The sequence below is a fragment of the Protopterus annectens genome, chromosome 12.part0 (assembly GCF_019279795.1).
Source record: "Protopterus annectens isolate FY-2018-M chromosome 12.part0, PAN1.0, whole genome shotgun sequence".
Taxonomy (NCBI): Eukaryota; Metazoa; Chordata; order Ceratodontiformes; family Protopteridae; genus Protopterus; species Protopterus annectens.
The window spans coordinates 180,062,289-180,075,145 of NC_056746.1; the positions used below are offsets into that span (position 1 = coordinate 180,062,289).

A 12,857-nucleotide genomic window follows, 5' to 3' on the forward strand; every position below is an offset into this window, starting at 1 on the left:
TGTGTAAGCAAGGGTTAACCTACTCCAAGTTTTAAAGTACAAATTTCAGCAGTCTCAACATGCCCATTCCCCTACCCCCAGCCATGTATATAATCCAAAAGGAAGCAATTTATGAAGGGGGTTCTTCACCTCAGACAATCCAGATGTAATCCTGCTCCTTCCTGGGATCTAAACTATGTGCTTGAAAAACTGACACTACCTCACTTAACCAGCTACTTCTACCCCTATCAAACGTCTAACTTGGAAAACAACTCTCCTTTTGACTTTCACCTCAGATAGGTGAATTTCAGAGCTGTAGGCCTTGATGTCAAATGAATCTTTCTTAGTACTTCATAGCAACAGAGCCACCCTCAGAACTAACCCTTCCTTCATGTATACGCGAGTGTCAGAAATCTCTTTGATTTAAGATATTCATCTCTCCACTTTCTTTCAACAGCCACAGAACAAGGGAGAGAGAATCCTCTGCTCCCTTGACATACACAGACAACTGAGAATGGATGATACTTATGTCTATGGCCAGCATCACTAACAGAGCAGACCAACTGTTAGAGGCATTTGACTGACGGTGAGCAAGGGAGACCAGAAGACAAACAGATAATTTCTAAGAGAATTGCAAAATGTCTACTAATTCTACTCATGGAAAACAGGTCACTGCTAAAGTCAGAGCAGAATAAAACCAAGACTAAAGCTGGTACAATAGCATTTTTGAAAGGAATCCCTGCACAACCTATTCTGTAAGTTGTAAACTAGTCCTTTGTCCACTCCGTGACCAAGCACTAACATTTCAGAACCATTTCCAGGGCTAAATACTGTTTTGCCTTAGTCATCCTGCAGAGCCTTCTGTCTTCTGGTCATTCACCCAACCTATACACCCCAATAATCTGCTTTGGGAGCATAATACAGCTGTGTAAATAACTTGCCATGATTGTAGGTGATCAAGTAGATCAGTGTTGCAGTACCATTTCCCTCCCTCCTTCCCCTCTTTTTCTACCTACCTAAGGTTGGAGTGGGTTCCGGTGCTATTTCCCTGCTCCACACCTCCAGTCCAACTTCTCTAGGGCAGGGTGTCAGTCTCTCACTGTAGTTCAGTTGGGCAGGCATCTGTCTGCAATTTTCCAGACAAGAAAGACCTGAAGATAGCACTGGCTGATATACCTCTTATACCCATGATGTCCTAACATCCAACAGTCAAGGATACTGGCTGGCTGGGGGAGGACAAAATTTCTGGTATTCTAGGTGGCCGCAGGCTTCTGCACTGTAGGAAGGCCCAAGAATCAGTACTGCAACATTGATCTACTCAAGACATCTACAGTTATTAGTTACCTACACAACTGTTGTTGTTTACATCTCACACATAATCTGTAATTTCAGTTTTCATTTTATATAGCATTTTCTAAAAATGTAAAAGCTGACTTTAAGCTAGAGCTCAAGATATTTTAAAACAGAAAAAGGGAAAGAAATAATCAAACAAGGCATGTTAACTTTACTCTTATTGCATAAACATAATGTTGAACACGCATATTCAGTTTAGCTCATACTCCAGAAATGGAAGGATTTTTTGCTCAATGTTTTAATATTATAAAGTTTAACAGAGGTTCTAACAGACATAATTTATTTATTTGTTGTTTTGTTTTATTTTTGCAGCTTATGATCCTCAGCAGATATTCAAGTGTAAGGGCACCTTTGTTGGCCACCAAGGTCCAGTGTGGTGTTTGTGTGTGTACTCCATAGGAGATTTGCTTTTTAGTGGCTCCTCAGACAAAACTATCAAGGTATGTATTATCTTTTTATTGGCACTAGTTAACTCTCATATTACACTTTTTTGGGAGGAGGCTAATTATTTATGTTGGTGTAGTTAAGAAGTTTTGCAAAACCATGAGGACGTGTGTATAGAACATATACTAGCTTTCTTTAAGATGACATTTGTAATGTAATGATACATTGATATGCACCACTGTTGTGCCTTTTTCCATCTTTGTTTAGTCAATCAACGGGCTGTCCCCAGTCCAGTAGCAGTTGTCATTGTATGTCAAGTTATAGCATGTGGTCCCTTGTGTGCATCATAAGATAGCTATGGAACATATGTCTTATGATGCAAAATTTCCCTTTTTATGCAAGGTCTTTACAAGGCAGGCAGAGTAATGTGCATTCAGGAGAAGCTTGTCCTTAAAAGGAATGGTCTTTCTACGCTGGCACACCATCCTGCTTCCCAGTATCTGTAATGCATGAAAATCATGATGGTATCAGCTTTCTTGAATAATGATAGGCTGGGACTGACCTTAAACTAGAGTGAGCTGACCAAGAGCGTCAGTAATGTTCTTGGTTGCGGGCAGGTACTGGTGAGTTCAAATTAATTTCTCATTATTGAGTTACCTTGCCATCAGACAACTAAATTGAAGAGAACTTTAAATTGAAGCAGACCAGAAAATGTTAGACCATGAAACTGGATCCACTTTCAAGTTAGATACCACTGCACTTAAGGAAAACACTAAGTCCAGTATTTTTATCTAAAATTAGTGAAGAAGTAACCTCCTGAGCCAAGCTGAGTCCCTCTCAAAGCTGGATGAACTCTTGGTGAATTATGAGTATCTAACATTTAACAGACATTGAAGTTTTTCATGATCAGATGTTTGAATTGCAGGATAACTGAGATATGGAAGCCATGTCTGGCTAAATAAAGAAAGAGGAGCTCTAAGCTAGTAGCGTTTCAGTGACAGAACAGTAGATCAGGAATGATCTGTCACCTTCCTAGACTTCATATTAAGGTTGAGATGGAGCCATAGTTAAAATAAATAAATAACAACTTCTTTTTAAAGTGGATTAGTCCTACTAGGCATGGCTTATTTTCAGTGGTTCCCCAAGGTGGTAGTCATACTGACTACAAGAAATTTGACTGGAGGTCAAGTCTCTTACTTTATTATTATTATTACTACTACTGTTATTATCATCATCATTAGTATTTATATGTTTTCAGTATAAAAAAAAAAACTCTGTGCTGGTTTTTGCAAGGGATGGTGGTATGGCAACTTTGGAAAAGAGTGAAGGACTTGTTGAGATTGCTGAAGTAACAGAGGTCAGTTTTGTTTTGCCTTCTTAAACAACTTTATCAGTGACATCACTACTGCCTTTTTAGGAAGAATCTGTCTGTTGCACATTCTAACCTATTAAAGTCTAATTCTGGAACACATTAAGGTGACTCTACTAAATGTCAAGAGGTCAGAGTTAGAATCAGAGGGGCTGCAGCCAACTGGCACATAATGTCAGGGGTGGTTTATGACAAAGGATTGCCAAATAAGCAGAAAAGTAAGGTCTACAAAACAGTAATGCAACCAGTACCTGGGCAGTAAAGTTAGAGCAGTTAAGGAAGCTAGAAGTGATGGAGATGAAGTACCTGAGACGGGTCGTAGGATGCACACTGTGGGACAGATAAAGAAATTACATGAGAGCAGAAGCCAGTATAGCTCCAATTGCGGAGAAGGTCAAAGAGAACAGATTACAGTGGTTTGGGCACACGTACAGAAAAGCAGGAGACAATCTGGTGAAAAAGATTTGGGACAGACAGGAAGAATGCAAGAGGAAATGAGGGCATCCAGCAAAGAGATGAATAATATAGACTGTATGAGACAGAAAACGTGAAACAGTCAGGTATGATTGTTGAAAAATGTACGAGAGTGGCATTGAATCGAGAGAGATGGTGAGAATTGACCCAACACCTTGATCCCAAATAGAAAATGTGATAAAGGAGGTTCATGATGATGCTCAATGCCAGGAGTCTTAGGAAAATGGAAAATTCTTGAACTTGAGACCCCCTGCAACTTTTACATACTCATATATGTATAGTTACAAAGACACGCTTTCAAAGTAAGAAAGCATTCTTTCTCTTCTTGGGTTTAGCATGCATCATGTCTTGAAATGTATTGGCAATTGCAGGCTATATCTGTATTTATCAAGAATACCATCAACTCATGACTGATTCCTCAGGACCACAAATTGGAAGCCAGATCACCTAAATAAGATTAATTATCATTTCAAAGCTAGTTGTAGAGCACCTTCTTTGCCCCTGCTGATCATAATAGCTGTCTTAAAGCATTAGCTGAGTCTCTAATAATCCCAACATCTTTATATTGCAAGACTTCAGCCATCTGTCAGTAAACTGGCTTACCTGTTCCACGAAAGTTTGGCAGGCCTAACTGTTCCTTTGCATTATAAATGTTGACTTGTTTGTATAGGTTCAGAGGTGTGTACTAGGCTAATGGCCCTGGGGCCTTTACAAGCCTAGCCATAGAATTACCCTGGCATACTGCCACCCAACCTTAGTTCCCAGTGCCTCTGTCGAGTAGAGCCACTGGAGTTATCCCTGGGGTGAATTTTCTGTTTCCCATCCACTCATCAAGATTTCTCTTGAAGAGGGTCAGTGAGGTGCTCTGCTTGACATGTATGGGAAGTCTGCTCCATAGCATGGGCAGTCACTGGGTTATGAACCTGTCCCTCCAGCATGTTCTGTTAATTGTGGTAATGAGGTTGAGGTCTCTGGAGTGTGTGGTGTGGAGGGATTGGGATTTCTTTAGATGTAGCATTTCTAACAGAGCTGGGTCAGACATGGCTTTGTAAGTCAAGCAGAGATCTCCTCTAAATAGGTTATATGAGACAGAGAATAGTAGGAGTTTTTTTAGTCTGTCCATACAAGACAAGTGTTTAAGGCCTAGGATCCTCTTTGTGAGGTACTTTTGCAGCCTCTCCAGTTTTTGCAGGTGTCTAGTGAGATATATGCCAAATGGGGCATTGTACTCGATGATTGGCCTAATGAGGAAAGAGTAGAGGGAGACCATGATCTCTTTCTTCCTGGATGCAAAACCCTTAGTAATGAGATGTGCCACATAGGAAGGACTTTCTGACCACAGTGGCAATGTGGTGATCAAAAGAGAGGTTGCTGTTAACCTGTGTTCCCAGATCTCTTATAACACCTTCTGTGTTCAGTGGGCTACCATCAATGTGGTAATTCATTGGAACGGGGTTTTTCCCAAAGGTGATGACGACATATTTTTTCTGGCATTGAGCTTAAGGCCATGGTTCTGACACCAGTCGTTGGTCTCAGTAAGGCCATTCTGTAGGATGTCAACATCACTTGGGGAGTTAATAATAGCTCCCAACTTGCAATCGTCTGCGAACTTTGTCAGCCAGAGTGCCTTTGTGTTGACCTGGACTTCAGAGAAGTAGATACCAAACAGGAGAGGACCCAGGATCAAACCCTGTGGGAATCCACTGATGACTAGTCGGCAGTCTGACTTGGAGTCAGCTACTTTCACATTGTGGGTTCTAGCTGTGAGCCAGTTTGCAACCCACCTAGTGATACAGGGGTTGATGTCAAGCTTAGTGAGTTTTTCTATGATTCCTGAGTGGGGAATGGTATCAAAAGCCTTGGCCAGATCAAGGTAGGCTGTATGAACCACCTTGCTTTGATCCACAGCTCTGTTGATTGACTCAAAGAAGTTAACCAAGTTGAGCAGGCATGATCTACCCTTCACAAAACCAGACTGTGTGGGATCCAGAGTTTGGAGATTCCCTATTTCCTTGTTTATTAGGTCCACAATGATGCGTTCCATAGCTTTGCATAATCAGAGTCGTCAGGCTAATGGGGCGATAGTTCCCAGGGTCTGTAGTCACTCCTCCTTTGTGGAGTGAGATGACTGTAGCAGTGCGCCATTTGGTAGGGACAAAGCCTGAGGTGAGGCTGTGATTGAACAAGGCACACAGGTGAGGTGCCAGTTCACTCTGTAGTTCATGTAAAACACAACCAGGGATATTGTCAGGTCCCATAGAAGCTGTATTCTTGGCCTTGGACAGTGCTGTTTTAACCTGTGTAGCAGTAATACTGGATGCCTGGCAATTTACTGAAATTGTGATTGGTCCTTTAGGGGAGGGGGGAGAAGGGATAGAGTTGGCACTGAATCTGTCGGCCAGTATACTGGCAATAGCTGTTGTTTCGGTATAGGAGGTACCATTGTTCAGCAGCTCAGAGCAAATCTGGGTATTGGCATGGAGATTCTTACATAACTATAGAAGGCCTTATGGTTGTCTTTACTATCTGCTGCAATTCTGTTTTCATAGCTAGCTTTAGAGGATTTGATGAGGGATCTCAACTTTTTGTTGAGGCTGATAAGGGAGTTTTTCCAGTCTCGGGACTTCACCTTATTCCGCATCAGTTTCCTCCTCCTGTTGTAGAGTTGTTTATGGAAGGGGACCACCAGATTGGCTTCCTTTTTTTGGAGGAGAGCATCTTGGTTCTATTGGGTATGGTGAGATCCATGCATTTGTGTACTTGTTCTTATAGTGCATTGGTTTATGATTCTGCATTCACACAACTATTCTCCATTTGCATGGGTGCTGTGAAGTTAGCCATTGGTTAGTTTTTTACGAGCCCAAAGTTAGATTTGGAGAAGTTTTTCATAGTGGTTATCTTTGTGGGAGTGGGGTGGGGTGGGAGGGATGTGGATTTCCAAGGTGATTAGTTTGTGGTCGGATCTAACCAGGGAGGAGCTGACTATTTGTGTAGAGCAACGGTCGCCCATGTTAGTAATGACCAGGTCAAGGATGTTGCCAGCTCTAGTAGGGGTAAGAACAAGCTGGTCAGGGCATTGGAATTAATGAACTCCAGGAAACATTGGCCAAGTGTATTGGTACATGAGTAGTTTACCCAGTTAATGGAGGGTTAGTTGAAGTTGACTAGTAAGAGAGTGTTGGGTATGAATAACTAGCCTTCTTTCTAAAACCCCAGATACCTTTGATCTTGATGTTCTTCGTGTTTCACTGTTGCAGTCATCACATTTGCATTATCTGCGTGCAGTGGCCCTCAGTCGGTCAGATTAACAAAGTCTTGGGTCCTGCATCCATTGCTAACCCTTTTTCTGTGATGTCAGGTCGGCAGGGGTATAAAATATGCAGCCGATGCCATTACACCAGTCTTTCTTGCCGTGCGGTGCCCGAAGCAGAAGCAGTTTGCAAGTGCAGGTCGGCCGACTCCTGAAATTTTCGTTTTCGAGTTTCAGAACTGAAGTCTTCAACTAAAAGCTAAGTACCCTGTTTGGGAAACTTTTTCTTGCTCTAAGCCGATGTCAGTAAAAGTAAATAATTGCATTACTTGTGGAAAGCAAATACCTCATAAAGATTTTAATTTGTGCTGTATTCCTTGCCTAGGCCCTGACCACGATGTACCTCGCTGTCTGTTTTGTGCCTTATTTAAACCACGAACTATCCGTCGTCTGTATATTTACGCTTCTAAATATTTTGGTGCTCAGTTCAATTATCCTGATATGTCTTCGTTAAGCCATTCAACTACCGACATTCCGAAAAAACGCAAAGATAAAGACAGAGACAGGCCGCCTAGGTCCAAAGCTGCCGATGACGCTTCTCCTAAGCTAGTCGCCAGTTCACTGGTACTCAGTGAGGTGCTTTCGCAGGCCCAGATACCCGCTACTTCAGATTCGCAGGCCTCTACTGAAACCCTTTCAATGTCCTGTATGCCGCGAGATGCTTCAACTGTGGAACCTTTGGATGTCTCTACCTTGGATGGGTCCAGAGCCACTGTGCAGGCACCGGCTTCTGAGGGTGTATTCAGGCCTACTGACTCGCATATTAAACCGACGCCATCTTCTTCTTCAAGGCCTAAAACTCGAACCATGCCTAGAAAACTGACGCCCAGACCGCATGGTGAGGCCTCTATGCCTAAAAAACAAATGATAAGAATGGCTGAAGACCTTATTACTTTAATCAGGGAAGCCAGCCTTCCCCCTCAAAGAAACTTGGGACTGAGTTTGCTTATGAAACTTCTGACCAGGATTCTGAATTTTCTGTTTCCTCTGATGACCAGGATTTACCCTTATCTACCTATGAGGACTCTGATGCAGAGGACTCTATTCCCTTTGCTTCCCCTCCAGAGGATCTCTCATTTGGTGAAACCTTGCATACTCTTAGGGAGCATTTTTGCTGGGAAAGTCAGGATTACTCTGATTGTAAAAAGAGGCTTAGGGATTTCTTACTTCTGCCTCAACACAGGCCTTTAGCTATTCCCCTCTGTACTGGACATTGTTGATGATGCCTTTCCAGAATCTAGCTTGGCCCCAGACTCCTTATCTCCTGCTCTCAGAAAACCAGATAGATATTACAGGGTTCCTGACTCTCACAAGTTCCTCTTTAAAAATCCTACTGCAGATCCTGAGATCATTTCACAGGGACCCAAGGGCATTAAGGCTACTACTGCCAAAAATCCTACCCCCTCTGATAGAGATTCCAGGGCAATGGGTAGATGGGGTAAGAAGGTATACACTTCTGCAACCTTGGCCATTAGGGCCTTAAACTGCCAATTATTGGATTGCTTAAACAGAAAATGAGGTTGATTCCTGACTGCGCTGAAAATAAGGATTTACAGGATTTAATGCATTCTGCTGAACAAGTTGGAAAGCATACTTTGCAATGTGGTTTTGATTCACTAGAGGAATCTTGCAGGGCTGCTGTCACTGGGTCTGTACTTAGAAGGCATGCTTGGCTTAAGGAGCAATCTTTGCCAGATGATGTTAAAGCTAAATTGCTGGATGCTCCTTTAAACCAGGACTGCCTGTTTGGCAACAAAGCAGAAGTACTCAAAAAGATGGAGGAAAAAGCTAAATCTGTGCAAACTGTTAAAGATTTTTTTACAAGTACAACGTCCAAGGTGTTCAGTAGGCATTGGCCCTCTAAGAATTGGTCCTTCCCTGCCTCTTCCAGACCTTCCCAGTCCAAACCCAGATCCAGCAGAGATCCCAGGCTTCAGTCCCAGGGTACGCACAGGACTAAGCAGTGGAGGGGTCTCCACTTCCAAATCTGGGAGTAACAAAACTCCCCCCTATGGTAAACTGTCTCAATGACTTCTTTTTAAAACTTCCAAGCACTTCTCAACTGACTGCCCCTTTGGGGGGAAAGATAGCTCTTCATACAAAGAACTGGGAACTCATTACCCAGGACAAATGGGTTTTAAATATAGTGTCCCAGGGATACAGATTTCACTTCCACACATTACCAACACCAAGAGGGTGGGCAGATCTACCCCCAAATCAGTGGGCAGAGGCCCAAAATCAAGTACTTTCTCTCTTAAGCATGGGGGCTATTCAGTTGGTATCAGAAGAGGAAAAGGGACAAGGTTCTTACTCGAGTCTTTTCCTGGTACCCAGACAAGACAATTCATGGCGTCCTATCCTGGACCTGTCTACTCTAAACACTTTTTTGGTGATTCCAAAATTCAAGATGCTGACTCTTCACCAGTTGCTCCCTATGCTAGGCAAAGATGCCTGGTTGGAAACACTGGATTTAAAGGAAGCCTACCTGCACATCCCAATCAGGGAATCTTGCAGAAGATACCTACACTTCAAAGCAGGCTACACGTACTATCAGTTCTCTGCACTGCCCTTTGGCATATCTACTGCCTAGCTCCAGTCATTGCATTTTGCAGGCAAATAAGTATTCAAATATACCCTTACCTGGACGATTGTCTAATTCAGGCAGAAAGCCAGGACATACTTTTGAATCATCTGGTGTTTGTACAAAAGGTGCTAATTTCTCTGGGGTACACCATAAACGAAAAGAAATTTCATCTTGTACCCTGCAACAAATTGTATTCCTGGGAGCAAGCTTGAACACAACTTCCCAGCTGGCTTTCCTCACGCCAGAGAAACAAGTTAATTTGACAGCTTACTTGAGACTAATGGCCATAAAGACCATGCTATCTGCAAGACAAATACTGCAAGCCTTGGGGTTCATGGCCTCCTGCATTCTCCTAATTCCATATGCAAGACTGCATATGAGGAAACTACAATGGTATCTAAAAAGACTGTGGTGTCAACATTCTCAGGATCTAGAAGAAATGATTCCTATCATACCTTGCCTACAGTTAGAGTTCCTTTGGTGGGCAGAGGCCTGCCACCAAAACAAGGGACTGCCATTCACTCTACCCCCTGCCACCCAAACCCTAACAACAGATGCATCAGACTATGCATGGAGGGCTCACTTGGCAGGGAAGTACATTCAGGGCAAATGGAACCCAAGTCAAATGCACCTGCATATCAATCAAAAAGAAATATTAGCTGTACAGAATGCTCTGACAGCCTTCAAGGACCACATTCTTCCAGGACAACCAGGACAATTAATGGTAAAGACGGACAACACCACTGTTATGTGTTACATAAACGAGCAGCGGAAAACCCACTTATACCCTCTCTGCAGACTAGCCATGGATCTGTGGAACACAGCCTTGAGCTACCAAGTGCACCTACAGGCTCAATTCCTGCCCGGAAAGCTAAATACACTGGCAGATGAACTAAGCAGAAATCTCATGGACCCACACGAATGGAAACTGGAACCAAAGACATTCAACATGTTGATAAACAAATGGGGGAACCCAGATATATACCTGTTTGCCTCCCCCAGAACTACCAATTGGACAAATTCTTCACAAGGACTTCCCATAAACAGGCTTGGAAAGTGGATGCCCTGTCCTTCACCTGGAAAAAAATCTGTCAGTTTATGCCTTTCATCCTCTGCCTCTCCTCTCCAAGGTACTGCTAAAGATCAAACAGGACAAACCAAGGAAGATACTGATTGCACCAGACTGGCCACGCCAACACTGGTACCCCCTCTTGTGCAGTGTGTCACTGCTGGATCCATGGCACCTGCCCCAGACCCCTACCCTGCTGTTCCCAGCAGGAGGGCCAGATTCTGCACCCTCATCTTCAAACCTTCAACCTGGCAGCCTGGCTAATTCCCTGAGCTCTCCATTACCATCCCTCAGTAAACAAGTGTTGGATGTCATTCTGAAGGCAAGGAGGCCTAGTACTAGAAAATCTTATGCTGAAAAATGGAAAAGATTCTTTTCCTGGAACCAAGCTTAAGGGATGGGTACAGCAGTGCCCAATTTACCTCAGATTCTTCAATACTTAACTGAGATGCTTCACAAAGGCCTTTCCTTTTCCTCCATCAAAATTCATGCCTCAGCCATTTCAGCTCATTGCAACACAGAACCACCCATCTTCTCTCATCTACTGCTCAAGCAGTTCCTCAGAGGGGCCAAAAACTTAAGACCACCTAGGAGAGTCCCAACTCCAGCCTGGGACCTTAACTTTGTATTGGAAAAACTCACTCTGCCTCCTTTTGAGCCAGCTGCAAGTACAGAGTTCAAATTCCTTTCTTGGAAAACAGACTTTCTTTTTAGCCATCACTTCAGCAAGAAGGGTGTCTGAATTACAGGCCGTTATGGTAGTGGAGCCTTTCATCATCTTTCATGCGGACAGGGTGACCCTCAGGACCAATCCCTCCTTCATGCCCAAGGTAGTATCCAGTGTGGCTCTTAATCAGTCCATTCATTTGCCAACCTTCTTTTCTAATCCACAGAACAAAGGGGAATGTATACTGCACTCCTTAGATGTGCACAGACAACTTAGATATTACTTGGACAGGACTAAACCTCTCAGGAAATCTGAGCAGCTGCTGGTGGCATTTGCTGCAGGGGCAGAGGGGAAGGCCATTTCAAAGCAAACCATTTCTAAGTGGATAGGCCATTGCATTCATTTCTGCTGTAAGCACCATGGAAAACCGATCAAACAGGGGATAAGACCACATTCTGCTAGGGCTGCATCTACCTCTACAGCCTTTTTCAGAGGTGTCCCTACCAGGGACATCCTAGAAGCTGCTACCTGGTGTTCTGTACACACTTTCACCAAACATTACCATTTGTCAATTTTCTCTAAATCCTGAGCTGGTTTTGCCACTGCAGTCTTGCAGGGCCTTATAGCTGGTCCTAATACTATCTAAATTCCTCCTCCCATCCTTAGCTTTGGCAATCTACCCAAATGTGATTACTGCAACAGTGAATACACTCGAACATCGACATTTATGGTAAGTGTACACAACTGTACTTTTGCAGCCCTGCCATCTTTCCATCTCTGTCTCACTGGGAGCATAAACCTATTGATTCTCAAGAGCTGCAGGCTTATTGTGCAGAGGCAAGCAAGCTTTGTTGTTACAGAAGAGTGAGATGAGCAAGCTTTATTGTTACAGAAGAGGGAGGCAGGCAAGCTTTGTTGTTACAGAAGAGTGAGATGAGCAAGCTTTGTTGTTACAGAAGAGGGAGGCAGGCAAGCTTTGTTGTTACAGAAGAGTGAGATGAGCAAGCTTTGTTGTTACAGAAGAGGGAGGCAGGCAAGCTTTGTTGTTACAGAAGAGTGAGATGAGCGAGCTTTGTTGTTACAGAAGAGGGAGGCAGGCAAGCTTTGTTGTTACAGAAGAGTGAGATGAGCAAGCTTTGTTGTTACAGAAGAGGGAGGCAGGCAAGCTTTGTTGTTACAGAAGAGGGAGAGGCTTTTCAGAGTTTGCACTTGTGCAACAAAGTGAGTGGGTGGAAGTAGATACTTAGCTAAAGAAATGGTTACTCACAGAAATGTCTCCTTTAATCACTCTCTGCACCTAAAACAAGATGGACTCCTGTAAGTCTATTTAAATTTGGTCCAGCTAAAAAAGGTCTAATTTCAGTGCCCTTAGAAAAAGGGTAAGAACACAGGTGTCTGAGGAAAAGTGGGAAGTAGTTGCTAATGGTCTGACCAGAAATTTGAATGTAAGCTGCAGTTCTGATTACTGCCATTAAATGTGAATGAAATAGAAGATTCTGAAGAGAGTAGGAAATTCCATTTTCATTTTATGTGGGCTTGGAATGCACTGTTAAAAAATGGATTAGCACAAAAAATCATGACAGTACTGTATGTGCATACTATTAGAAGACTTTGAGTTAGAATTTATTAAAAATTGTTATAGTTACTTATAATGTTGCAGAAGCTGAA

General features: G+C 43.1%; 1 protein-coding gene across 8 annotated transcripts in view; it reads left to right on the forward strand.

The window, feature by feature from the left end:
* TRAF7 (TNF receptor associated factor 7) overlaps positions 1 to 12,857 on the forward strand; it is a 1,047,901-nt gene that overhangs the window by 773,479 nt on the left and 261,565 nt on the right. For all 8 annotated transcript variants that reach the window (XM_044089204.1, XM_044089203.1, XM_044089206.1 and 5 more), the window contains one exon: positions 1,645 to 1,772. In XM_044089204.1, coding sequence (XP_043945139.1) covers positions 1,645 to 1,772 — 128 coding nt within the window. The remainder of the gene's footprint in view (positions 1 to 1,644; positions 1,773 to 12,857) is intronic.